Source organism: Trifolium pratense, linkage group LG1 (assembly GCF_020283565.1).
Source record: "Trifolium pratense cultivar HEN17-A07 linkage group LG1, ARS_RC_1.1, whole genome shotgun sequence".
Taxonomy (NCBI): Eukaryota; Viridiplantae; Streptophyta; class Magnoliopsida; order Fabales; family Fabaceae; genus Trifolium; species Trifolium pratense.
In genome coordinates, this window is record NC_060059.1 from 32,340,079 (window position 1) to 32,366,248 (window position 26,170).

The following is a 26,170-nucleotide window of genomic DNA, read 5'->3' on the forward strand; positions in this document are numbered from 1 at the left end:
CAGGGGGCAAAATGAGTGAATCTATTTTTTGCAGGGGGTAAACAGAAAAAAAATCTTCATAGGGTGGTAAACGAAAATTTTTACCACTTTTTAATTTGGTTTGTTCTCAACTATTGTATTCTACAAATTTGAATGAATTTTAATATAGATTGGGTTTAAATGTAAAGTATACAATTATTAGTCAATTTTATATTCATTTTTGTTATTATTATAAAATTTACTTGTTACTAGAAACGGTAAAAATCTATTTTTAGAACATTTTCTTTTTTCTTTTTTCATTTTTGACTGCTTTTAGAACATTTTTTTAACATCAGTCTTTAGACCATTTTTAAAAGGTTGATATCAAATTGATATTTTTTATACATAAAATGCTCTTAAAATCTCTCTATGTCCCTGTTGACAAACATCCATATGTTTAATATTATTATATATTAATTTAAGTAAAAAAAAAATATATTATATATTAATTTTGATCTCTTGTAAAAATAACATGTAGGTGGACTACATATTGGGTTCAAATCCAAAACAAATGAGTTACATGATTGGATATGGATCAAACTATCCACAACTAGAGCTGTAAAAAGGGCCTTAAGGGGCCGGCCCTTTAAGGGGCGGACCCACTTATTCCTGATTATTAATTTTATTTAAATTTTAAACACAGTTTTTTTAGGGTGCCGATCGTGGACAGTGCTGATTGAAGAAAACGAGAATAAGTTCACGACACTAGAAAAATTGTTTAAAATTTAAATAAAATTAATAATCAGGAATAAGTGGGTCCGCCCCTTAAAGGGCCGGCCCCTTAAGGCCCTTTTTACAGCTCTATCCACAACAAGTTCATCATAGAGGAGCATCAATTATATCAATTAAAAAAGATAAATCACCAGTAGCATGCAAAGATGGCTTTGACAAATGGTTCAATAAAATTGAACCGAATCCTAATATATTGGAAGGAGCTGTTGTAAGTCCAAATCAAAATGATGGTTTTACAGATAATAGGAATGATTATCAATTAGCAGAACCAACTATTGTTTTGTTTCTGTTGCACCTTTAGTCGGTGTTCTTGCTTATTTAGCTTAAATTTGTAGGATAATGGTTTTATAGCACAAAATAAGTGTAACCTAATAAGTGTTGATACTAGTTTATTGTCATAGTTAAATTAAGTGTAACATAACAATATCATATGGCAATTGGCAAAGTCCTCTAAATATCATATGGCATATGGAGCTTAAAACCAAGACATTAGACTCAAGTGGTCAATGTGCTCCCCTTAGAACGAATCATTCGGAAGAACCATATATACCTGCATGTGGGAATCATTTTTGGCCAGCTTTTACTTACCTCGTGGCCGAACTCTGTATTACTGGGATCCCTTTCTCCGAGAACCAAATGGTTAATATATATATATATATATATATATATATATATATATATATATATATATATATATATATATATATATATATATATATATATATATATATATGGACTTGGTTTGGATGAAGCATGCACGTGTGCGCCAAAACATTTAAATCATATAAATATTCAAATTATGTTGATATTGTTTGTGGCATGAGTTGGGAGTTAGAGACATGATTCAGGTAGAAAATTGCAGACCAATCAATTGCATCCTTGCTCGTCAAAATAAAATGATTGATGCATTTGCTAAATATGCAAATATAGATTTGGATTTAATATATATATATATATATATATATATATATATATATATATATATATATATATATATATATATATATATATATATTGAGACAAAATATAACAATTCAGTTGCGATCTTATGACAAAATGAATGAATTGTGTCTAAAATTTTGTCCCAACCAAATTGCAACGAAATCAATTTGTCGCAAATTTCGTCCCATATCTGAATTGGGACGAAAATTCCAACTGTTGCATGACAAATTCATCATTAGTCCTTCATTATAAGGCAGGCGACGCATTCACACAATAATTAACTTCTCTATATGAGGGCATCACACACACACACACTTCCCAATACATGCTAATGAGGCAAACGATTTTTTGAATCAACGGCCAACCCTCCCTGACACTACACTTTCTGGAATTCATCGAATTCACCACTATGTTCAAATCAATCAACATTAAGCTCGACTTTCTCGAAGCCACGCTCTCCCACCATGCTTAAACCTTCGAAAAAATACCGGAAAGTTCCACTTAACAAATATTGGATAACAGTTATCTGATAGCATGTGTCTCAACTTAACAAATATTGGAGATGCATGCTCAAATACTATCTTAGAATTGAGATCTGTGAGTGTCCTCCTCTTAGAGTGCCAAAATTCCTATTATCAAAATTAGAGTGCCAAAATTTCAATTATAAAATTTTGTGAAGTTTCCCAACTAATTTAGCCGACGAAGAAGGAAAAGAAGTTGTTGAGTTTTCACCATCATCACGAAGTTGAAAACATTATTAACACACCACACGCAAACTCAACGAAAATCGAATTCAATCCCTAACCAAAATCCATCATCATCATCATCATCATCATCATCATCATGAACAATCACACACAATAGAAAACCTTCAATCTCCGCCGGAAAATATGTCATCTCCGGCGCCGGAATCAATCTTCCTCGAAGATTTCGGTCAAACAGTCGACCTAACTCGCCGTATCCGCGAGGTTTTACTAAACTACCCCGAGGGAACAACTGTTCTCAAGGAACTCATTCAGAACGCCGATGACGCTGGTGCCACCACCGTTTCACTCTGTCTCGACCGCCGCTCTCACGGTCGCGATTCACTTCTATCTGATTCGTTATCACAGTGGCAAGGACCCGCGCTTTTGGCTTACAACAACGCCGTTTTCTCTGAAGAGGATTTCGTTAGTATCTCGAAGATCGGTGGGAGTAGTAAGCATGGACAGGCTTCAAAAACCGGTCGATTCGGGTAATTTGCTGATTTTTCATTCTCAAGTGTTAATTTGATTATTTAATTAATTAGGTTGATTTGTTTATGTTGTGTACTTGTTTTGTGAATGTTAAACTGGTTCCAATGTTGTTGACTTAGTTGTATTGAGAATCAAAGTTAGGTAGTTGTTGTGAAGTTGTTACTAGTTGTAACTGGTAATGATGATACATTGCAAGTAATATATCATATATGGTTTTTGTTGAAAGAGTTCTATTGTATTGTACTGTTTACAAGTCATATAATGGGTAATGTAGTGTTTGTTTTGTTGATTTAGTCGTTTTCTTCAATATAAACTGTAAGAAGGAAAGCCGGACTTTCGTTCTGCGGTGCAATGCCAAGGTTCTGATAATGAGAGTGGTAGTTACTAGGGTGGAATATCCATATAATGTTGTCTTTGTAAATTAATGAGATATTGTGTCTCATGGATAAGATAATGTGTGAGGTTTTAAGTAGAGTCCTGATTGCTATTTTTTATATTGTGGACAATATCGGTCAAACCATAATGTGGTGTTGTGCCGTAAATCGTGGTAGTTGACCTTTATTTAAAACCCTAATTGTGTGTTATTATATATAATAATAATTTCAGTATTAATAATTTTGGCATTGTTTGAAGTAATCAATGCTCACTGTCTATATTTATTTTCGTAAATATTTCTCATATTGCCATGATATTTGGGTTTCTTTGTATTTCTCTAAATTTTGTATTCATTATTGTTCTGTGATTTTCAGGGTTGGCTTCAACTCAGTATACCATTTAACAGATCTTCCTTCATTTGTGAGTGGCAAATACGTGGTACTATTTGATCCTCAGGGTGTTTATCTTCCAAGGGTTTCTGCGGCGAATCCTGGGAAGCGGATTGACTTCACTAGTTCATCTGCCCTCTCCTTTTACAAGGACCAGTTTTCCCCCTTTTGTGCATTTGGTTGTGACATGCAGAGTCCTTTTTCTGGTACTTTGTTCCGTTTTCCTTTGAGAAACGTAGACCAGGCATCCAGAAGTAAGCTTTCACGGCAAGCATATTCACCAGAAGACATTTCCTCCATGTTTGTTCAGCTCTTTGAAGAAGGAATTTTGACCCTTCTCTTTCTAAAGAGTGTGCTGTGCATTGAAATGTATGTGTGGGATGATGGAGAACCTGTGCCAAAGAAAATTCATTCATGCTCTGTTAGTTCAGTAACTCATGATACAGTTTGGCATCGGCAGGCACTCCTCAGATTGTCCAAGTGTTCGAATACAACAACTGAAATGGATGCATTCCCATTGGAATTTGTAAGTGAGACAGTTAGTGGACTTGAAACAGAGAGGCAAACAGAGAGATTTTATGTGGTTCAAACAATGGCCTCAACATCCAGTAGGATTGGTTCGTTTGCTACAACTGCATCAAAAGAATATGACATCCACTTAATGCCATGGGCATCAGTCGCGGCATGCATTTCTGATGATTCATCAAATGTAATTAATTTGCGATATCTTATACTTAAGTCTTTTGCTGTTGCTTTAGCTTCCTCTCTTTCTCTCTATCTCTACCACACACATGTACAGTTCAAGTTCTTAATATGCTTATAGGTTTTACTTTTGGTTCTGCACGAACATAAACATGTATTGTTTAACTTTTATCTTTTGTCTTCAATCATATTTATGAATGTGAATATAGTTGAAAGTAGTGAACTATTTTTCTGCATTTTCGTTCATCCAGCCTTGCAATTAATTTGACTGTAGCTTCTGATTGAAAGTTTGGCATGCAATGGTTTGAAATCTAAATTTTTTTGGCCTTGTTTATAAAGTTTGAAGAAATTTTATTGCTCCGGTTAGAGTCTTGGAGTGATAAAAAAGGTGAACATTAAAACATATCATGCTTTGTTGGTCTTGGGAAAACATTAGAATCTTTAGAACAAATTTATGCTTTCACGACTGTTATTGGGTTGAATTATTTCTTTAGGCACTTTATGGTGGTGTTTTGATAGAGGTATTTAAGTCAGAGATGTATCTTTGCTAGGCCATTGTGAGGATTTTAGCTCTTTACTGATATGGTATACCTTTTTTTTTTAATTGTTTTTGAACCTTCATCTTCATTTTCCCCTTGTAGGATGTGGTATCTTTTATTGTATGTTTCAGTTGTAAATTTGTTCTTTGTTCAACCATGCAATAGAAAAGGTCTGAAAAATTCACTTTTGTGTATAATTTTCACACTAAGAAACTGTTGACCCTTGTTTTTGAAGGATAACTGTACTCTCTCTTAAAAAATTTACATTGTTTTGTGAAGGTCTACTTTGTTGCTATATCTCCATGGTTCATCCCTCATATTGCCATGTATGGTTTTTACAGAACAAAGTTCTTAGGACTGGTCAGGCATTCTGTTTTCTTCCACTACCTGTTAGAACTGGACTTAGTGTACAAGTCAATGGTTTCTTTGAGGTATCATCAAATCGTCGTGGCATTTGGTATGGGGATGACATGGACAGAAGTGGAAAAGTTCGTTCTACCTGGAACAGGCTTCTTCTAGAAGACGTTGTGGTTCCTGCTTTTGTGCATATGCTGCATTGCGTAAAAGATTTGTTAGGGCCAACGGACTTATACTATTCTTTATGGCCTATTGGTTCCTTTGAAGAGCCATGGAGTATTTTGGTTCAACAAATATACAAAAGCCTTTATAATGCTCCAGTTATCTATTCAGATCTGAATGGAGGAAGATGGGTATCACCGAGTGAAGCCTTTCTTCATGATGAAAAATTCACTAAAAGCAATGATCTTGGTTTGGCTCTCATGCAATTGGGAATGCCAGTTGTGAATTTGCCCGATTCATTGTTTGACATGCTTTTAAAAAATAATTCAAGCAAGGTGGTTACTCCTGGTACAGTTCGGGAATTTCTTAGGGCAGGTGAAACATCTACTTATTTGAGCAGATCATACAAGCTTCTATTATTGGAATATTGCCTTGAGGACCTGGTTGATGATGATGTTGGTAAAGAGGCATACAGTCTGCCCTTACTTCCTTTAGCAAATGGCAATTTTGCATCATTTCTGGAAGCATCAAAAGGAATTTCTTATTTCATTTGTGATGACTTAGAGTACAAACTACTGCACCCAGTTTCAGATAGAGTGATTGATCGGAGCATTCCTCCCAATATATTTAATAGACTCTCTGGTATTGCAATGTCCTCAAATACCAATCTTGCTCTTTTCAGTATTCAATATTTTGCTCAGTTATTCCCTGCATTTCTGCCAGCTGACTGGAAATATAAAAGTAAAGTGTTCTGGGATCCAGAATCGTGTCAAAAGCCAACATTATCATGGTTTTTGCTTCTCTGGCAATATCTAGGAAAGCAGAATGAAATATTGCAACTATTTAGTGATTGGCCAATTTTACCATCCACATCTGGATTTCTATTAAGACCTTCCAAACAATTGAAAATGTTAAATGGAAGTAATCTCTCTGATGCAGTACAGAATATCCTTGTGAAAATCGGATGTAATATATTGAAGTCCAGTTATGTAGTTGAACATCCGGATTTATTCAATTATGTATGTGATGGAAGTGCAGCAGGTGTTCTGCAATCAATTTTTAACATTTTTTCAAGTGCTGACATTATGCAAGTTTCATTTGACAGTCTGATAGCTGAAGAACGGAATGAACTCCGCAAATTTCTTCTTGACCCTAAATGGTATGTTGGACACTCTATGGATGCCTTAAGCATAAGGTTTTGCAAGAAATTACCTATATATCAAGTCTATGGCAAAGAGTCTTCTCACAATTCACAATTCTCTGACTTAGAAAATCCTCGAAAGTACTTGCCACCATTGGATGTGCCAGAGTTTATTCTGGAGGACATTGAGTTCATTGTCAGGTCCTCAAATACTGAAGAGGAGGATATTCTGTCAAGGTATTATGGAGTTGAAAGAATGGGGAAAGCAGAGTTTTACAAAGAACATGTTTTTCATAGAGTCGGGGAGTTGCAAGCTGAGGTTCGTGATAGCATAATGTTGTCAGTTCTACAAAATTTGCCACTTTTGTCTCTTGAGGATGTATCTATTAGGGACTTGTTGAGAAATTTGAAATTTATCCCAACATTCACTGGTGCTCTTAAGTGCCCTTCAGTTTTATATGATCCTACTAATGAGGAGTTATATGCATTACTGGAAGACTCAGATAGTTTCCCTTCTGGTGCTTACCGAGAATATGATATCCTTAATATTCTGCGTGGCCTGGGCCTTAGAACTTCTGTATCTCCAGAAACTGTTCTAGAAAGTGCTCGATGTATCGAGCATCTGATGCACAAGGATCAACAAAAGGCATATTCAAAAGGGAAAGTACTTTTCTCTTACCTAGAAGTTAATGCGTTGAAATGGCTCCCTGATCAAGTTGATGATAATAAAGGGGGAGTTAACTGGATGTTATCACGAGCAGCAACTGCTTTTAGGTCTCGCAACCCAAAATCTGATCTTGAAAAATTCTGGAATGACCTCCGACTGATTTCCTGGTGCCCAGTTTTGGCCTCCCCTCCATTTGACTCGTTACCATGGCCGGTTGTTTCATCAATGGTTGCTCCTCCAAAACTTGTAAGGTCACGAAATGATTTATGGTTAGTCTCAGCTAGCATGCGGATACTGGATGGTGAGTGCTCTTCCACAGCTTTATTGTATAGCCTGGGATGGATGTCTCCACCAGGAGGAGGTGTAATTGCTGCCCAATTACTAGAGCTAGGAAAAAATAATGAGATTGTGACTGATCAAGTTCTTAGGCAGGAATTAGCCATGGCAATGCCAAGGATATACTCAATACTGACAGGAATGATGGCTTCAGATGAAATTGAGATCGTAAAGGCTGTTCTTGAAGGCTGTCGGTGGATTTGGGTAGGAGATGGATTTACAACCTCTGAGGAGGTCGTCCTTGATGGCCCTCTTCATTTGGCTCCATATATACGAGTTATACCAGTTGACTTGGCAGTTTTCAAAAAATTGTTTCTAGAACTTGGTATTCGTGAATTCTTGCAGCCTGCTGACTATGCTAATATTCTTCATAGGATGGCAAATAGAAAAGGCTCATCTCCTCTGGACACACAGGAGATTAGGGCTGTCACATTAATTGTGCATCATCTAGCTGAAGTTTATCATCATGAACAAAAAGTTCAGCTCTATCTTCCAGATGTATCAGGTAGGCTATTTCTTGCTGGTGACTTGGTTTATAATGACGCTCCCTGGTTGCTTGGATCCGAAGATCTTGATGGCTCATTTGGAAATGCATCAACTGTGTCTTGGAATGCAAAGAGAACAGTTCAAAAATTTGTGCATGGAAACATTTCTAATGATGTAGCAGAGAAGTTGGGCGTCTGTTCTCTTCGCAGGATGTTGCTGGCTGAGAGTGCAGATTCAATGAATTTTGGTCTGTCTGGAGCTGCCGAGGCTTTTGGACAGCATGAGGCATTGACAACAAGGCTTAAACATATTCTTGAAATGTATGCTGATGGACCCGGGACTCTGTTTGAGATGGTACAAAATGCAGAAGATGCTGGAGCTTCTGAAGTAATATTTCTTTTGGATAAATCTCAATATGGGACTTCTTCCGTTCTTTCTCCTGAAATGGCTGATTGGCAAGGTCCTGCTTTATACTGCTTCAATGACTCAATTTTTAGTCCGCAAGATCTTTATGCAATTTCTCGTATTGGTCAAGAAAGTAAACTTGAGAAAGCTTTTGCAATAGGAAGATTTGGACTGGGATTTAATTGTGTCTATCACTTTACAGATATCCCTATGTTTGTTTCTGGTGAAAATATAGTAATGTTTGACCCTCATGCCAGCAATTTGCCTGGAATATCTCCTTCCCACCCTGGTTTACGAATTAAGTTTGTGGGACGGCAGATTTTGGAGCAATTTCCTGATCAATTTTCTTCAATGCTGCATTTTGGCTGTGACTTGCAACAGTCCTTTCCTGGTACAATATTCCGATTCCCGCTTCGAACTGCAGGTGTTGCCTCCAGGAGCCAAATTAAAAAGGAAGTTTATACACCTGAAGATGTCAGATCTCTCTTTGCTGCTTTTTCCGAGGTTGTTTCTGAAACATTACTTTTCTTGCATAATGTGAAATCTATCTCCATTTTTGTGAAAGAAGGAACAGGAGATGAAATGCACTTACTGCACCGTGTACGCAGAACCTGTATTGGTGAGCCTGAAATTGGTTCTACTAAAGCTCAAGATGTGTTCAACTTTTTCAAGGAAAATAGGCGTGTTGGAATGAATAGAGTTCAGTTTTTGAAGAATCTAAGCCAATCCATTGGCCGAGATTTGCCTTATAAGTGCCAAAAGATGTTGATTACGGAGCAAAGCATATCATCTGGTCATCATTTGCACTATTGGATTATCACAGAATGTTTAGGAGGTGGAAATGTTCGAAAGAGCACATCTGAGGCATCCAATAGTAACTGTTACAATTTTGTTCCTTGGGCATGTGTTGCTGCATATTTGAATTCTGTTAAGCTTAGTGGCGACCTGCTTGATAGTTCAGAGGTGGGGGATGGTAGTGTGGTTTCTTCTGATCTGTTTCAAACTGCTAGTTTGCCTACACATGCACTGGAAAATTTTGAAGGTCGCGCATTCTGTTTTTTACCTTTACCGATCAGTACTGGCCTTCCTGCTCATGTAAATGCATACTTCGAATTATCATCAAATCGCAGGGACATCTGGTTTGGTTCTGATATGACAGGGGATGGAAGAAAGCGCTCTGACTGGAATATATACCTCCTTGAAAATGTTGTTGCTCCTGCCTATGGTCGTTTGCTTGAGAAGGTGGCATTGGAAATTGGCCCTTGCAATTTATTTTTCTCATTATGGCCAACAACATTAGGCTTAGAACCTTGGGCATCAGTAGTACGGAAACTGTACCGATTTGTTGCTGAATTTGATCTCCGTTTATTATATACTGAAGCTAGAGGAGGTCAGTGGATTTCAACCAAATATGCTATATTTCCCGATTTTACTTTTCCCAAAGCAGTTGAACTTATAAAAGCATTGTCCGGTGCTTCTCTACCTGTCATTACACTTCCACAGTCACTTCTAGAAAAGTTTATGGAAATATGTCCATCATTGCATTTTCTGAAACCTAAGCTATTAAGGACTTTGTTAATCAAAAGGAAGCGTGAATTTAAGGACAGGGATGCAATGATTTTGACGCTTGAATATTGCTTACATGACATACAAGAATCCATGCAGTTTGATACTCTCATTGGCTTGCCGTTGTTACCACTCGCAGATGGTTCCTTTACATTAGTTGATATGAAAGGGGTTGGAGAAAGAGTTTACATTGCACGCGGTGATGAATATGGCCTTCTGAAAGATTCAATTCCTCATCAGCTTGTTATTAATGTTATTCCAGAAGAAGTTCACAGAAAACTTTGTTACATTGCCCAAGCAGATAGCACAAATGTTTCTTTCTTGTCATGCCAATTGCTCGAGAAACTTCTAGTGAAATTACTTCCTGTAGAGTGGCAACATGCTTCACAAGTAAGTTGGACTCCTGGTATTCATGGCCAACCAAGTATAGAATGGTTGCAGCTGCTATGGAATTATCTGAAAGCATATTGTGAGGATCTTTTAATTTTTTCAAAGTGGCCTATATTGCCTGTTGGTGATGATCGCTTGATGCAGTTAACTTCAAATTCAAATGTGATAAAAAATGATGGTTGGAGTGAGAAAATGTCTTCTTTGTTGTTGAAGGTTGGATGTTTATTCTTGAGGCAAGACCTGCAGCTAGACCACCCTGAATTGGAATGCTTTGTCCAATCACCTACAGCAAGAGGTGTATTAAATGTTTTTCTGGCTATTGCTGGGGAGCCACAAAAGATTGAAGGGATTTTTACACATGTATCTGAAGGAGAGCTTCATGAACTTCGGAGTTATATTCTCCAGTCAAAATGGTTTTCGGAAGAGCAAATTGATAGCACACATATTGAAATCATCAAACACCTTCCTATATTTGAGTCATACCAAAGCAGAAAGCTTGTAAATTTGATTGATCCTATCAAATGGCTTGGTCCTACTGGTGTTCGTGAAGTTCTTTTAAGTGATAGCTTCATAAGAACTGAATCGGAAATGGAAGGGGTCATTTTGAGAAGGTATTTAGGAATAAAAGAACCAACACAAATGGAATTCTTCAAAGATCACATACTCAATCACATGTCAGAGTTCCTTTTGAACCAGGAAGTTGTTTCATCCATTCTGAATGATGTTCAGCATTTGATCAAACAGGATATCTCTCTCAAGTCTTCACTTTCTGCTGTACCATTTGTTCTGGCAGCCAATGGGTCTTGGCAAAAACCATCTAGGTAATTTTTTTTTCTCCTCTAACATAGTCTCTTAAATAAGATGCTTTTCTGGATTATGTAAAAACATTTTTTCTGTGATATTGCTGCTAAATACTACTATCAGTACCAGCAAGAAAGCAATGCAACATGTTTGCAGTCTTGTACAAGAAACAACATCATTAATTACTGTTGGAACAAAGCGATAAATATTATACGAGAACGACATTTATCATGCTAAATGTTGTACTGGGAACATATATATGGTTTCTAAAATTTAGAGTTTAAATGGTTTCAACAATGTTTAATATAATATGAAAGACATTATAAGATATTTTCTTATATTCTGACAATGTTTAACCTGCAACCTGAATTTGATTGGAAATTGTTACACTTTAACTACAATATATGTTTGCACTCGTGTTGGCGTTCACGTCAGAGTTTGACCAAACCAAAACAGGTTATGCATCAATTGCTTGATAAAAATGTGCTGCAGTTAGATATCATGTTATCTATAAATTATTCAATGTAATTTGTGTAAATGCAAACATTGAATTTCTGGTGCATAATATCATCCATTGATATTTATCCTTCAAGGGGTAAACTTCTTGATAAGTAATTTACTTGCTTAAAAACTGACATTTGGATTGCTGATTACAATGTTATTGCAGGCTTTATGATCCTCGGGTTCCTCATCTTAAAAGTATGCTGCTTGTGGATGCTTTTTTTCCCTCCGACAAATTTTTAGATCCGGAAATTTTGGATACTTTGGTTACGCTTGGACTTCGGACAACTATGGGATTTTCTGGTTTGCTTGATTGTGCTAGGTCCGTCAGCTTGTTGAACGATTCTGGGGACACTGAAGCCCCCAAGCATGGTAGAGAGTTATTGGGTTTTTTAGATACATTATCGCTTAAGCTCTCGAATCAAGGAGAAAGTAAGAATTGTGATGAGTGGAGCGGCATGGGTGTGGGAAGCAGCAATATAATGGATGCTGCTGTTCTAAGTGATGGCTTTTGTGAAGATGAAAGCTCCACAAATGATACTGATTCATTTATTAGCAACACTATTCTTGACATGCCAGAAGAAGAATTTTGGTCTGAATTGAAGCTAATCTCTTGGTGTCCAGTTATTTCTGATTCACCTGTTAGGGGACTTCCTTGGTTACGATCCAGTAACCAAGTAGCATCCCCCACAATTGTGAGGCCTAGATCACAGATGTGGATGGTATCTTCTTCAATGCTCATATTAAATGGTGAGTGTAACAAGACACATCTACAAACAAAACTTGGCTGGATGGATTGCCCAAATGTAAGTGTTTTATCAAAACAATTAATTGAGCTATCTAAGTCCTATAAGCAGCTGAAGACAGATTCATTGCTGGATCCTGATTTTGATGCTCAGTTGCAAAAGGAAATACCTTGCCTTTATTCAAAATTGCAAGAATATATTAATACTGACGACTTCATTGAACTGAAAGCAGGGTTAAATGGTGTTTCATGGGTCTGGATTGGTGATGATTTTGTATCACCAAATGCACTTGCATTTGATTCACCAGTAAAATTTACTCCATATTTATATGTGGTTCCATCTGAACTGTCAGAGTACAAAGATTTGATGATAAAGTTAGGAGTCAAATTGAGTTTTGGTATTTCGGATTATCTTCATGTACTACAGAAGTTGCAGAATGACGTGCATGGAGTTCCACTTTCAATAGATCAGTTAAACTTTGTCTGTTGTGTTCTTGAAGCTATTCAAGAATGTTCCCCGGAGAAGCCGCATTTTGAACCTCTTGACAGTTCCTTGTTGATTCCTGATACTTTTGGAGTTCTGATGTATGCAGGAGATCTTGTATACAATGATGCACCTTGGCTTGGAAACAGTTCTCTAGTTGGGAGACATTTTGTGCATCCAAGTATCAGCAATGATTTGGCAGAAAGGTTGGGAGTACAGTCAGTTCGCTGCCTCTCTTTAGTCAGTGGCGATATGACTAAAGATCTGCCATGCATGGACTACAATAAAATTAATGAACTCTTGGCTTTGTATGGAAACAGTGAATTTTTGTTATTTGACCTTCTTGAGTTGGCAGATTGCTGCCAAGCCAAGAAATTACACCTAATTTATGATAAGAGGGAACACCCTCGCCAGTCTTTGCTTCAGCACAATTTAGGTGAGATATTCTTTTCTTAAATTTAATTCTTTATAATATTTTTAATAAACTTGCCAAATTTCATTTTTAAGGTAAATGTATAGTAAATTCTTTCAACAGTTGATGTTGTAAATGGGAAGCTCAAGTTATTTCTCATAATTTTAATTGGCGTGCATATTTTATCTCTGATTTTAAGCATTTACCCACTGAGAAATGGAATGTTTTGTAGAGTCATGATAGCGTAATGTGGTGTTTTTAGTTGGATGTTGATGCCTTTAAACACCAAATTATGTTGCTGCTTACTTGATAATTAAATTGGTGCCCCTCTGAATTGGGACAGGGAAAGAGTTCTAAGTAAATGTAAAGCATAATTGGCAGTGTTGTTGTCCTAGGTTTTTTTTCCTTAGTGGTGCCCCAAGGTTATGGGGAATTTCTGTGTCTGGGTTGGATTGGTAGACTCACCATTCTAGCCAGCACATTGCAAGTTGAAACTTGTGGTTGAGCTATATGATCTGAGAAAAGGCACAGGCCATGTTGGGTCATAGAAAGACAAGCAGAATTTGACCAATGTAATAAGGGGACTAAGTAGAAAAAGACCATTGTTGAGGAAACAGTAAATTTAAGATTATTTTTATGAAAAAGGTAAAGGATACATGTAATTTGAAGAGTTAAATTTTTTTTCTGTTTGGTGGAGGGGGAGTGGCCCTTTGAGGTCAATCATTTACTTGCTTAGTGAACTTAGCTGCTTGAACCATAATCACTTGTGTGACCATAAAAGACTTAATCGATCTAGTGTGGTATGTCTTCATCAAGGGTTCTAAGTGTAATCCTTACATTTCTCATTCAGCGGTTAGGTTGTTTCCTTATGACTTGGTGGTCACAAGTTCTAGTTATCAAAACAATTTTCTCTTGTTGCCTTGTACCTTTCTCACTCATGCAAATAGCTTCCCTTTCTCTTGCATAATTGTTCCAAATATCATTGTATGCCATAGTGTTGGCAAGCTGTTCACAGCCTTATGACGCTCGGAATTATTTTGCAGGCTAAGGGTATTTCAAAGGTTATGCTCATGTGCTGTTAAATTGTAGTGAAATGACCATGCTGTGTTTAACTGCTTTTGATGACTTTTCTAAATTGCTCTTAACAAGGCATGATTTTATCATACAGGCGAATACCAAGGGCCTGGTCTTGTAGCAATTTTTGAAGGTGCTTGCTTGAGCCGAGAGGAATTTAGTAATTTCCAGCTCCTTCCTCCATGGAGATTACGTGGCAACACACTTAATAATGGTTTGGGATTAGTTTGTTGCTATTCCATATGCGACCTTCTTTCGGTCGTATCTGGTGGCTACTTTTATATGTTTGATCCTCGGGGTTTGGTGCTCGCTGCACTTTCAACAAATGCCCCGTCAGCAAAGATGTTTTCTTTGACAGGTATAATTAGATCATCTATATTAATGTAAAATAGTTTCTTTATTTTTCCTTCTCTGTCACATTGATGATTTTTTTACTGTGCTGCTAACTTATATTACTTTAAAATAAGTACTTTAGGTTGAAACATATTTTACAATGATCAGTTTAGTCCAATGCTCATTAATAATTTTTGTTTTAATGAAATAAAAGAACATTATTATTTATTTATTTTCTTCTAAAATTTGAAAAAATATATTTAATCAATTATGATGTTCACTTTTCTATATTCAATAGTAGAACTGAGTTGTTTATTTTTGAGGTTTTCAGGTACCGATCTGAAACAACGATTTCATGATCAGTTTAGTCCAATGCTCATTGATCACAATGACCTATGGTCATCATCTGATTCTACCATTATTCGGATGCCTCTATCCTCTGATAGCTTGAAGATTGGATCTGACTTGGGGACGAACCGAATAAAGCATATTACTGACATATTTATGGAACATGGATCTAGAGCGCTCTTATTTTTGAAGTCAGTATTGGAGGTAATTTTATGACTATTCTGTTGTAGATTGATGCAGAATTGCAGAAAAGCATGGGATTCAACAGATCAAATTATAATTTCTTTGAAAAGAAATGATAAATTAGGGCTATTGGAGCAAGGTAGGTTTCAAAGTAATAAATAGCGTGATCCTTCGAGGGTTACTGGGTGGTGAGCAGTGCATGCTAGCTTAGATTTTCTGGTGTATGTTTGATGCTTTATTGTGGCTTTAATGTGGTGTACATTTGATGCTTTATTCTTGAGAAAATTATATAGGCATCTTATCTTAACTACGGATCTTAGGCATCAGTTTCAAGAGAAACGGGAACATGACAACACCTGCCAGCTAGGGTTGTCTGAATAAACTGAGAAAGGGAGAAAATAAGTGAAAGCGGTAGGAAATTAGAGTAAGATAACAGTTTCTGAAACTGAAATTCTAAATATGATTGTCATCACTGAACACCAATCTGAAACAGATCTTTTGCAAATCTGTTGAGACAGATGCAAAACTGATCTGAGTTGTTATGGTACAGTTATTGTTAGGAACCTGATAATTGAGAAATAGAACTTGTATTATTAATCGAAAATCAGTAACTATTACAGAAGATGAACCCCTGCAATTCTTTTCTCACCCTCACTCATTGCCACGTCATTGTTTACCTCTCCTTATATTTTGATAATATCACTCTCCACCTAATGGATTTGTGCAACTAACTATCCAATTAACTATTTGGGCCTACACTCTCATTTGAGGTCCTAACAGTCAAAGTTATAACTTAACCTAACAGAGGTTGCCAAAGTGGGCAAATGCAGTGATCGTGGATCACTGGGAATTTGGAAGAAATTAGGAGACTTAGACATAACCTAACAGAGGTTGCCAAAGTGGGGCAATGCAATGATGGTGGATCACTGGGAATTTGGAAGAAATTAGGAGACTTAGACATGGTGATGGTCAAAGTCAAACTCTTAATATCATGTTAATATTGATGAGCTGATGAGAAAGTAAAAAGAAAGAACAGACGGGAATTGTAGCGAGAGAAAGATAACAATGAGACTTTCTGGAAATTTGAATATGATTGTCGTCGCTTAAACTGAGAGAATTGTTTACATTTTCAGTGTCAGCTATGATGAATATGCAAATCTGTTGAAGCAGATACAACTTATCTGAGTTATTATAATAGGCTCTTGTAAGAGAATATAACAGAATCTAGATGCAGTTATTACTAGTGATATTAATGTATAATATTATTCTCTTAAACAGAAAGTAAAACATCACATACACTTGGCAGCTAGGATTTTCCACATAAATTTCTTTGTTTAATGTCTAACCTTTTGTTAGCTGGTTACATTGTTATTAATGGTTAGATGACTTGATGATTGGGGCAAGGAAAGGCAAAAACCCACCACAAAAGTATGACAGATCGCATTGAAAACTATGGTGCAGGCGTTGTGTCAGAATAGACGAAGCAGAGACTGGGGGAAGATAGAGGAATGGAGAGAAAGGTGCAGAAATAGAGGAAACGAGAGAGTTAGAATATAGAGAAATAGAGAGAACATAGCAGACAGAGGAGTAAGAATTAGAGGAAGATAAGTTAATGAACAGACTCAGGTACAAGATGTTACCTGAGAAATCAAAACAATAGTTTGTTGTAGATGGCCGAGGCTCTTGTTTCCGGTGTTGGGTTTGAGTTTGTTGAAAATTCATGTTTCATATATGTTACTTGTCTCCCTTTTGTTTTTGACTAATATGTTTGTTGTCTTCGTGCCACTGCCATAACCACTATATAAAAAGAAGCTTCCATAAGAAACACACATCACGAGCCATAAAATGGCATTTTGCTGGAAACCCACTATTTAACAATGCTGGTCAGACCTGGAAAATATTTCATCCGAGAGCATATAACAGAAATGTGTGCTTTCTGTACATACAGTTTATCTTATTCATATCTACTAATGCTAGATAATAGGAAATTCCAATTACTGATTCATTTTAGATTGTTCCTTATCCTCTATAAATCTACTCGCTCTTTTTTCTATTTAATAGAAAACTCACGGAAAACACTTGTATGCATACTTTGTCTTGTTTTGCTTTGGCTCCTTGCTGCTTCATGAGAAAACTCTTGTTTGGAATGTTTTCATAAACTATGTTGAACTAGGGTAAAATTGTCTTTCCATACAGGTATCAATATCAACATGGGAGGAAGGACAGTCACATCCATGCCAGAATTTTTCAATTAGCATTGATCCATCGTCTTCTATTATGAGGAATCCATTTTCAGAAAAGAAATGGAGAAAGTTCCAATTATCAAGACTATTTAGCAGCTCTCATGCTGCAATAAAGATGCATGTAATAGATGTGAGTGTATGTTCAGAAGGAACTACATTTGTTGATCAATGGCTTCTTGTACTCACCCTGGGTTCTGGGCAAACAAGAAATATGGCACTAGATAGGTATGTTCTTTTTTATATGTAGTTGATGAATGTTGTTTGCCTCTTGTTAACTTGAAAATCTTTTCACTTATTGATGGATCATTTTTGGGAAGCATAGAGCTCTTTCTTATACTAAAAGATAAAATAGTCATGAATAAGAACAAATCTAGAAACTGAGAAGTTTTCATAGTTTGGATGATTTCTTTGCAAATATTCTTTTCATTTGGGCATTCCTCCTTCATCTTGATCTTAGCAAGAGTACGTACTTCACTCTTCATGGAAGTCCATGTTTGTTACATGAGAAGCTCATGTATGTTGACTATTTTATTGTCTTTTATTATCTTATACCCATACATGTTTTGGTTATTTTCATTGATATTGTATGCATGGTAATAAAAGAGAAGAAAGACAAAATCTACTATATCTCACAAGCAGATGTCATCAACTTATTATGGTGAAGAATTTTAAATCTAAATTCTAATTATTGAACAAAGTTTGTTTTGGAGGCTTCCTTGATTACAATGGTTTAATAGGATTTGAAGATTTTTTATTCACTTCATGCCTTGGTTTTGGTTTTAAATTTAATTTAGTCTTTCTTTTTCCTTTATTCCTTTTTAAGAGACGTGTCTTCTTTATTGTATGTGTTGTTCTTCTGCAATCAGTTCTTTCTTTCAATTGAAGTTGGAAGGAGGGTAAAGAGGTCTTTCTTTTCCTTTTACTTTTGAAAACAATTTTGAGTTTACATGATTAAAGGTTTATATTTCATATTTACTTTGCAGACGGTATCTTGCCTACAACTTGACACCTATTGCCGGAATAGCAGCACTTATATCAAGAAATGGCCATCATACAAACATATACCCAACAGGCTCAATTATGACTCCTCTTCCTTTATCTGGTCATATAAACTTGCCTGTTACTGTCTTTGGTTGTTTCCTTGTGTGTCACAACAGAGGCCGTTATCTCTTTAAATACCAAGACAAAGGGGCTTCAGCCGCGGGAAACTATGATGCTGGAAATCAGTTAATTGAATCATGGAACAGAGAGCTTATGTCATGTGTATGTGATTCCTATGTTGAAATGGTTTTAGAAATTCAAAAGTTGAGAAGGGATGCTTCAAGTTCTATAATTGATTCCAGTACCCGTACTGCAATCAATCGCTCTCTGAAGGCTTCTGGGGATCAAATTTACACCTTCTGGCCACGTTCTTCTGTGAGGGAAGTTCTAAATGATCAACTTGGTGATCACAATAACACCCTTTCAAGTTCAACAGCAGTTCTTATAGCTGACTGGGAATGCCTTAAAGAACGGGTAATACATCCATTCTATTCTCGTATTGTTGACCTTCCAGTATGGCAGCTTTACTCAGGAAATTTGGTCAAGGCTGAAGAAGGCATGTTTCTTTCACAGCCTGGGAATGGGATAGTTGGTAGTGTACTTCCAGCTACAGTTTGCAGTTTTGTAAAGGAGCATTATCCTGTATTTTCAGTACCATGGGAATTGGTGACTGAAATTCAAGCTGTGGGTTTTCCAGTGCGTGAGATTAGACCTAAAATGGTCCGGGATCTCCTAAAAGTTTCTTCAAAATCAATCACTCTTCGATCAGTTGACATGTATATAGATGTTATTGAGTACTGCTTATCAGATTTTCAGCATACAGGATCATCCAGTTTGCCCCGAGATAATGCACCAGTTGATCTTGCTAGTACTAATGTTTTGTTCCCAGAAACTGCTGTCAGAAGCACTTCTTCCCACCTAGAGTCTAATACCCACAACTCCACTGGCACAACCACTCTGGGTGCAGCCAGTTCTGGAGATGCATTGGAAATGGTGACAAGTTTAGGGAAGGCTTTATTTGATTTTGGACGTGGCGTTGTTGATGATATTGGTAGAGGAGCACCCTCTGCTTATAGGAATTCTGTGACAGGCACAGGTCAACCTAGGGACCTCCGGTTAATGTCAATTGCTGCGGAACTCAAAGGTTTACCATGTCCAACTGCCACTGGCCATTTAAAGAAATTGGGTGTTACAGAACTTTGGGTTGGGAATAAGGAGCAACAATCATTAATGGTTCCCCTGGGAGAAAAATTCGTTCATCCTAAAGTGTTAGACCGACAGCTCTTGGGGGACATTTTCTCTAACTCATCCCTTCAAGCACTATTGAAACTGAAAAACTTCTCTCTTAATTTGCTGGCCCATCATATGAAGCTAATTTTCCATCAAGATTGGGTGAACCATGTAATGGGACCAAATATGGCTCCGTGGCTTTCATGGGAGAAACTGCCTGGTTCTGGCAGTCAAGGGGGTCCTTCCTCTGAATGGGTTAGAATATTCTGGAAAAGTTTCAAGGGTTCTCAGGAAGAATTATCTCTTTTCTCTGATTGGCCCCTAATTCCTGCTTTTCTTGGTAGGCCAGTCTTATGTCGTGTAAGAGAACGACATTTGGTCTTCATTCCTCCTCCTTTGGAACATCCGACATCCACTACTCGGATTTTAGAAACAGAATCCACTGAAAGTTATGTGGATGGGGTTAGGGTATCTAGGGATAATTCCGAAGCCGAGTTAGCTGAGTCCTACACTTCAGCTTTTGCAAGACTCAAAATTAGTTACCCTTGGTTGTTGCCAATGTTAAACCAGTGTAACATACCCATATTTGATGAGGCATTTATAGATTGTACTGCTTTAAGCAATTGCTTTTCTACTCCTGGGCGATCACTAGGACAGGTTATTGCATCCAAACTTGTAGCAGTAAAGCAAGCTGGATATTTCACTGAACCTACTGATTTCTCAACTTCAAATTGTGATGCACTTTTTTCACTTTTTTCTGATGAATTCTTTTCCAATGGCTTCCACTATGCACAGGAAGAAATTGAAGTTTTGCGCTCTCTCCCCATATATAAAACAGTTGTTGGTTCTTATACCAAGTTACAAGGTCAAGATCAGTGTATGATCCCTTCAAATTCATTTTTTAAACCATATGATGAGCATTGTCTTTCTTATGCCACGGATTCAAATCAAAGTTCATTTGTTCGAGCTCTTGGAGTACTGGAGTTGCATGATCAACAGATCTTAGTACGGTTTGGCTTGCCTGGCTTTGAAAGGAAGCCTCAGAATGTGCAGGAGGAAATATTAGTATATATTTTTAAAAATTGGTACGATCTTCAATCAGATCAATCTGTGGTTGAAGCTTTGAAAGAGACTAAATTTGTTAGAAGTTCAGATGAATTTTCAACAGATCTGTTGAAGCCCGTGGAGTTATTTGATCCTGGTGATGCTTTATTGTTATCTATTTTCTTTGGTGAAAGAAAGAAGTTTCCTGGGGAAAGGTTTAGCACTGAAGGTTGGATTCGAATATTAAGGAAACTTGGCCTTCGAACTGCCAAGGAAGTAGATGTAATAATTGAATGTGCCAGAAGAGTTGAGTTTCTTGGAGTGGAGTGCATGAAATCAAGTAATTTGGATGATTTTGAGGCAGACACAACCAGCTCTCGTCCTGAAGTTTCAGCTGAAGTGTGGGCATTAGGAGGATCTGTAGTTGAATTTGTTATCTCTCACTTTGCTCTTTTTTTTAGCAACAACTTCTGTGAACTTCTTGGTAAGATTGCTTGTGTACCTGCTGAACTGGGGTTTCCAAATGTTGGTTGCAAGAGGGTGCTTGCTTCATATAGTGAAGCTGTTTTATCTAAAGATTGGCCTCTGGCTTGGAGTTGTGCTCCCATTCTATGCAGACAACATATTGTGCCTCCAGAGTATTCTTGGGGAGCTCTCCATCTGCGTAGCCCTCCAGCTTTTTCCACAGTTTTGAAGCACTTGCAAGTAAAATTGATACTTTTGATTTACTAATTCTATCTGTATGACTTATATGAATTTCATTCTAACATTGTTTTATCCTAGGTGATTGGGAAAAATGGAGGTGAAGATACTCTTGCTCATTGGCCCATTGCTTCAGGATTGAACATTGAGGAATGTACCTGTGAGATTTTAAAATATTTGGACAAAGTCTGGGGTTCCCTTTCTCCTTCAGGTGCTTCACTACTCTCACATTATTGCATTTGGGTTTGGGAAAATAGCAACCTGACATGTATAGAAGTTTAGCGATGGTATATACACAATGTCATCGATTTTCTAATTATTTTTTCTTTGACAGATGTGGCAGAACTAAGGGGGGTGGCCTTTCTGCCTGCTGCAAATGGAACACGCCTAGTGACTGCCGATGCTCTTTTTGCTCGTTTGATCGTTAATTTGTCACCGTTTGCTTTTGAACTTCCTGCAGTATATCTCCCCTTTGCAAAGATTCTTAAAGATTTGGGACTCCAGGATCTGCTAACACTGTCTGCTGCAAAAGATCTTCTCTTAAATCTTCAGAAAGCTTGTGGGTATCAGCATTTAAATCCCAATGAGCTCCGTGCTGTGATGGAAATTTTGAATTTTATTTGTGATCAAATTGGTGAGGGGAACAAGTTTGATGGCTATGATTGGAAATCAGAAGTCATAGTTCCTGACGATGGCTGCAGACTTGTTCATTCCACATCCTGTGTCTATGTTGATTCTGATGGCTCTCGATTTGTCAAATGTATTGATACGTCCAGAATTAGATTTGTCCATGCAGATCTTCCTGAGAGAGTATGTATTGTTCTGGGTATCAAAAAATTGTCTGATGTCGTCATTGAGGTAATAAGATTTCAAATATATTTCCCTATGTCATGTTTTCTTATTTTTGCATTGGTAAGGCTTTTACTTACTGAAAGGTTTCTGTGTTTTTAGGAACTAGATGAGAATCATAGTTTACAGACTTTGGGATCTGTGGGGTCTGTTTCACTAGTGACCATCAAACAGAAGTTATTAAGCAAATCTCTTCAAAGTGCTGTATGGAATGTTGTTAATAGCTTGGGTTGTCACATTCCTGCGTTGAATAGCATTTCATTGGAAGCAACAGAAAGCTTCTTGAACTCTACTTCAGAAAAGCTGCAATTTGTTAAGTGCCTTAAAACAAGGTTTTTGCTCTTGCCAAATTTAGTTGATGTCACACGTACAGCCAAAGATTTCATTATCCCAGAGTGGAAGAATGAATCTTCACATCAAACTCTCTATTATATGAACAAAACAAGATCCTGTATTCTAATTGCTGAACCACCAACATATATTTCCCTTTTTGATCTCATTTCCATTGTAGTAAGCCAGGTATTAGGTTCTCCTATCATATTGCCTATTGGATCTTTATTTGACTGTCCAGAAGGATATGAGATTGCAGTTGTTAACATTTTAAAACTTTGCTCGGACAAGAAAGAAGTTGAACCTACGAATGGAAGCAGCAATATGGTTGGCAAAGAACTATTGCCACAAGATGCTCGTCTTGTGCAGTTCCATCCATTGAGGCCCTTTTATTCTGGGGAAATAGTTGCATGGCGATCTCAACATGGAGAAAAACTTAAATATGGCAGGGTTTCTGAGGATGTCAGACCACCGGCAGGTCAAGCAGCTCTGTATAGATTTAAGATTGAAGTTGCACCAGGGGTTACACAAGCTGTCCTTTCATCACAAGTATTTTCATTTAAAAGTGTATCAGCAAGCAGTACCCTGAAAGAAACATCAGTGCATGATAGTCCCGTATTAGGAAGTAACAGGCGGTATGTCGATTTACCAGAAAGTTCAGGAAGGGGAGAAATCAACTCTCAGGTTCAGCGAATTGACTTTTTTTTCTAATTATAAGTATTTATTTGATATGCTATATGCTTAGAACTTTTCCCACCCTTTCTGATCATTTATTTAGGAAAGAGGATAATTCTTACCTTTGAATATGCAGTCATTACATTACATACGTGAATAATATTTATCTGCACATACGATAGTGAAGATAATTTTTTAGTTGTTTTGGTTCTGATGAATCATTATTTAGTTTTGAGCAACGGTGAGTGTCTGTAAATGAAACACCTTTTCAACTGCTAACTGTATTGTTGAAGGCCATATTTTCCTCTAACCATTTGTTATCATCCATGATCTTTCATCGTTAAGCTTATTATTAATGCGGTGGCATTTTTATTTTTATATATGACTTTTAGTAGGTCCTACTTGATGTACTTAAACTGAACAAGAACTTTCTGTGTGAACAGGTGCCATCTTTGAGAGACCAGTCTGGCAAAGTTTCAGCTGTGGAACTGGTGCAGGCTGTAAATGAAATACTCTCTGCCGCTGGGATCAATATGGATGCGGAGAAACAGGCTCTACTTCAAAAAACAATAGATTTGCAAGACAATCTAAAAGAATCTCAGGCTGCACTACTGTTGGAGCAGGTTGGTGATTTATAATTTAGGACTATAACTGCTGAGTGACTTTTACATTACTGACTGGCATATACTTTATCTTGTAATCTTTTATCTGCATGGATGTTTCAATTGCATATGTTAAATCAATTGATATTATTATTACTCAGCAATTATTCAAGTCTTCACAGAGGGTTCTATAATAGTGTAAAGTAATATAATTGAACAAAACAAAGTAGTTTCCTATATTCTTCATGATGCATTTATGTGGTGGAGTAAAATTTTTGTTTAAGCTTGAAATGACATGCCACATTATAATGAACTGTACAGGAAAAGGTGGAACGTTCAACAAAAGAGGCCGATACAGCAAAAGCAGCATGGATTTGTCGGGTTTGCCTGAGTTCCGAGGTTGATATAACAATAGTTCCTTGTGGTCATGTGTTGTGTCGGAAATGTTCTTCTGCAGTATCAAAGTGTCCCTTCTGTCGGCTTCAAGTTACCAAGGCTATCAGAATTTTTCGTCCATAGCATCTCTACTGATTTGATAAGCCAGTTACATGCAATAGTGGTTGGTTAACTTCTTCTGTCTTGAAAGTATCTGCAAGAATTTGATCAGAGAGAAATTAGCCAGTTACATGCAGACTCTTGTGTAAATCATGTTATATTTTCTTATTCAAGCCCACCAAATATATGGATACTTTTGATGCTCTCTCTCTCTCTCTCTCTCTCTCTCTCTCTCTCTCTCTCTCTCTCTCTCTGTCTGTCTCTCTCTCTCTCTCTCTCTCTCTCTAAAAAAATAATTTTTCTTAAGGTCAAATTCTTACTACCAAACTAACATCTCAGTTCCAAAAACATTTAGTCAGTTTTAATTTATAGAGCTTAAACAATAGAGTCATCCTGAGATGTTGAACGATTGATTTTGGAACTCAAAAATCTTCTATAAATGATATTTGTTGTGCACAAACATGTTCAAAGTTGTGATCATTTAACCATGTTGTTATGAAACATTATTAACCATATATTAAACCAGCAAACCTGTTAATTTGATAATTCTCTAACATGTTTGTTGTATATGCAGCAATTTCAAAATCGTTGAAGATGTAGCGGTTGAGAGTGTGACATAGGCTTAACCATACCATGCAGCTTAAAGTTTTTTTTTTTGCAGTTTATTAATGGTAATCTTGGTATTATTGAAAGTTCGGCCCAAAAAAAAAGTGCATCCTCTTTATATATATAGGTATAGATATGTTATTATTATGCATATGTTTATAGTATCTATTTATTTTTTAGAAAACAAAATTATCAAAAGGATCGAGGCTAAATACAAGATGTACAAATACAAGATCATTATTTAAGGGCATATTACAAAGTTTAAATCACACATGACACAAACCTTAGAAATGAAAAAAAAAAAAAAAAAAAAAAAAAAAAAAACTATTCATACATTCCATTAGAAACTTATTAAAACACTTTTGAAAACATCTTCAATCTATATCAATCATATCTTTTATTGACTTTGATCTTCAAGTCATGTTTCATTCGAAAAGCAATAGAAACCTTTGGAGTTACAGAGTGACCTTCCACAACATATATGTGAAACTTGCATAATATAGAAATTGCAACCATTTTCATTTCGACAAAGCTAATATCTTTCCCAATACAACTTCTTGGACCTACATTGAATGCAATGAACTTGTAAGATGGTACATGTTTAATTTGTTCTCTATCTGATATCCATCTCTTCGGCTTAAATTGCAAACAATCTTCTCCACAATTTCAGTGTAGAAGATTGTTTGGAATTTAAGCCGAAGAGATGGACATCAGATAGAGGACAAATTAAACATGTATCATCTTACAAGTTCATTGCATTCAATGCAAGTCCAAGAAGTTGTCACTCTATAGCTCCAAAGGTTTCTATTGCTCTTCGCATTGAATATGGCTTGAAGATCAAAGTCAATAAAAAATATGATTGGTATAGATTAAAAATATTTTTAATAGTGTTTTAATAAGTTTCTAGCTAATGGAATGTATGAATCGCTTCTTTTTCATTTCTAAAGTTTGTGTCATGTGATCTAGACTTTGTAATATGTCTTTCTACATTTTGTTTTAGCCTTATCCTTTTAATAAATTTTTCTTTTCT

At 36.6% G+C, this 26,170-nt stretch overlaps 1 protein-coding gene across 2 annotated transcripts; it reads left to right on the top strand.

Annotated features, from left to right (window-relative positions):
• Nucleotides 1–2,386: 2,386 nt before the first annotated feature.
• On the top strand, nucleotides 2,387–24,734 carry LOC123902676 (sacsin). 2 transcript variants are annotated; one of them, XM_045952457.1, is made up of 13 exons: nucleotides 2,387–2,926; nucleotides 3,677–4,400; nucleotides 5,274–11,263; nucleotides 11,911–13,409; nucleotides 14,554–14,817; nucleotides 15,124–15,344; nucleotides 17,520–17,791; nucleotides 18,550–21,586; nucleotides 21,665–21,794; nucleotides 21,918–22,441; nucleotides 22,535–23,446; nucleotides 23,881–24,060; nucleotides 24,361–24,734. In XM_045952457.1, the coding sequence occupies exons 1-13, from the start codon at nucleotides 2,583–2,585 to the stop codon at nucleotides 24,556–24,558; spliced, it is 14,295 nt and encodes a 4,764-aa protein (XP_045808413.1). In that variant the 5' UTR covers nucleotides 2,387–2,582; the 3' UTR covers nucleotides 24,559–24,734. The 2 variants fall into 2 exon arrangements, with proteins under 2 accessions (XP_045808413.1, XP_045808414.1); XM_045952458.1 differs by lacking the exon at nucleotides 2,387–2,926 and having other exon boundaries at nucleotides 4,264–4,400; nucleotides 5,212–11,263.
• Nucleotides 24,735–26,170: the final 1,436 nt, after the last annotated feature.

Excerpts from the sequence above, each read along its gene's own strand:
- LOC123902676 (XM_045952457.1), top strand. The coding sequence starts at position 2,583 with ATGTCATCTCCGGCGCCGGAATCAATCTTCCTCGAAGATTTCGGTCAA. Across the intron at positions 2,927-3,676 it reads TCAAAAACCGGTCGATTCGG|GGTTGGCTTCAACTCAGTAT; the intron begins GTAATTTGCTGA and ends TGTGATTTTCAG. Across the intron at positions 11,264-11,910 it reads TCTTGGCAAAAACCATCTAG|GCTTTATGATCCTCGGGTTC; the intron begins GTAATTTTTTTT and ends ATGTTATTGCAG.